The sequence below is a fragment of the Lithohypha guttulata genome (assembly GCF_036872675.1).
Source record: "Lithohypha guttulata strain CCFEE 5908 chromosome Unknown scaffold_33, whole genome shotgun sequence".
In the NCBI taxonomy this organism is placed as follows: domain Eukaryota; kingdom Fungi; phylum Ascomycota; class Eurotiomycetes; order Chaetothyriales; family Trichomeriaceae; genus Lithohypha; species Lithohypha guttulata.
The window spans coordinates 1820-3355 of record NW_027042782.1 but is presented as its reverse complement, the minus strand read 5'-3'; the positions used below and the strand labels follow the sequence as shown (position 1 = coordinate 3355).

General features: G+C 48.2%; 1 protein-coding gene across 1 annotated transcript; it reads left to right on the top strand.

Annotated features, from left to right (window-relative positions):
- Positions 1-106: 106 nt before the first annotated feature.
- On the top strand, positions 107-1322 carry LTR64_008828 (uncharacterized protein; the record flags this gene model as incomplete). The annotated part of the gene is made up of 4 exons (XM_064903118.1): positions 107-185; positions 235-289; positions 339-365; positions 413-1322. 4 exons carry the CDS (start codon positions 107-109, stop codon positions 1320-1322), a joined length of 1071 nt encoding a protein of 356 aa, XP_064750469.1.
- Positions 1323-1536: the final 214 nt, after the last annotated feature.

Here is a 1536-nt window from a genome sequence, read left to right as displayed (position 1 = left end):
ATACGACTCTACCGAGTTGGAGGGTGTGGTAAAAGAAGTTTTTGGAACTCGGAACACATTGTGCGATGGTGGCATCCGGGCTCTCTCACATACTAAATTAGGCATCATGGCGACTACAGTGGGAACCTCGCAGCTGCGCATATTCACAAGTTATAACGGTATAAAACGCCCCTTAAATCATGAAAGTACGTTGACTATCTCCCATAACGCTGCCACATGCTGATATAGTCTCAGACTATAAGATTTTGCGACATGAGGAGAGCGAGCTAGAGCCTAAACTCTGGGAAGTGTAAGTTTTCAACTCATCTGCAGATAGTCAAGGTGCTAAAGTTATCCAGGGCCCGTTGCACCACTGCCGCGCCAGGGTAAGTGCCACCTAAATGCTTGATTGTGAACTGATCTTTTATGTTAGCTATTTTACTCCGAAGTCGTTGCCAGGCTTTGGTGGATTGCAAGATGGAGGAATGCGTGCGAATAATCCCACCGAAGCTGGACTCTGGGAGCTTGCTATGATATGGCCAGAAAATCCTCAGCCGAACCTTGTGTTATCTGTGGGCACGGGGTTCGCGAAAGCGCCAACACATGAGTTGTTGCAGCGACGTGGCTTCTGGCTGGACGGCTTCATGCCACGCATACTAAGTGCATTTCTTGCTTCGCCGTGTTTGCACGGCCAGAACAGCTGGCTCGCACTTCTCAATCGACTAGACAACGACAGTCGAGAAGCCTTTGTCAGATTGAATATTGAATTCGAATCGGAAGAGCCGGCACTTGACGATACAAAGCAATTACCATTGTTACATGATCTAGCACGTAACAGTAAAATTGATTACATTCCGCTACGGAACAAGCTCTGGGCTCTCAGCTTCTTCTTCGAGATCACAGCTTTGCCAAAGTTCGGGAGCGGTTCTTACACCTGTTATGGAGTCGTTCGGTCTCGCTTCGACGACGTACGTCCTGTGTTGACAGCCATCTGTCGACAGTACAACAATCCATCGATCGCAGTGGATGGTTGCCCAGCAATAGAGCTGTCTACCGAACAATGCTGTGCACAGTGTGGATCACTAAGATTTCCAGTACAATTCGATGTCAAACGTTTAGAGGATACCATGGACATTGTGCTACGCTTCGAAGAGGGTCTACGTCATAGCATCTGCGGTTTGCCAACCTCCACCAGACGAGTTATCGACCTTCAGAAAGCGTGGTTTGGCGACCACACATCAACGTGGTCATTGAGCACAGATGAATGTTGCGTCAAAACACGGAAGCGTAAAGATACCACGGATGACCGAGGTGCTGCTAAAAGGTCAAAGACCATGTCGTAGCATGAAACTCCTTTCGATTACATGAAAGAACTTAACGATATACGTGTCGTGTGATGTCACAAGAACCTAGAGCCTCAAATGTGGAGAGGGCTCGATGGCGAGAGAAAGCGAGGCAAGTCCTAGCAGCACATATCGGTGAAATTGAATACTGCAGATTCTCTGAACCACTGTCTAACCGCACAACAGAACAAGCCACTGGCATCTGTGTCACTCC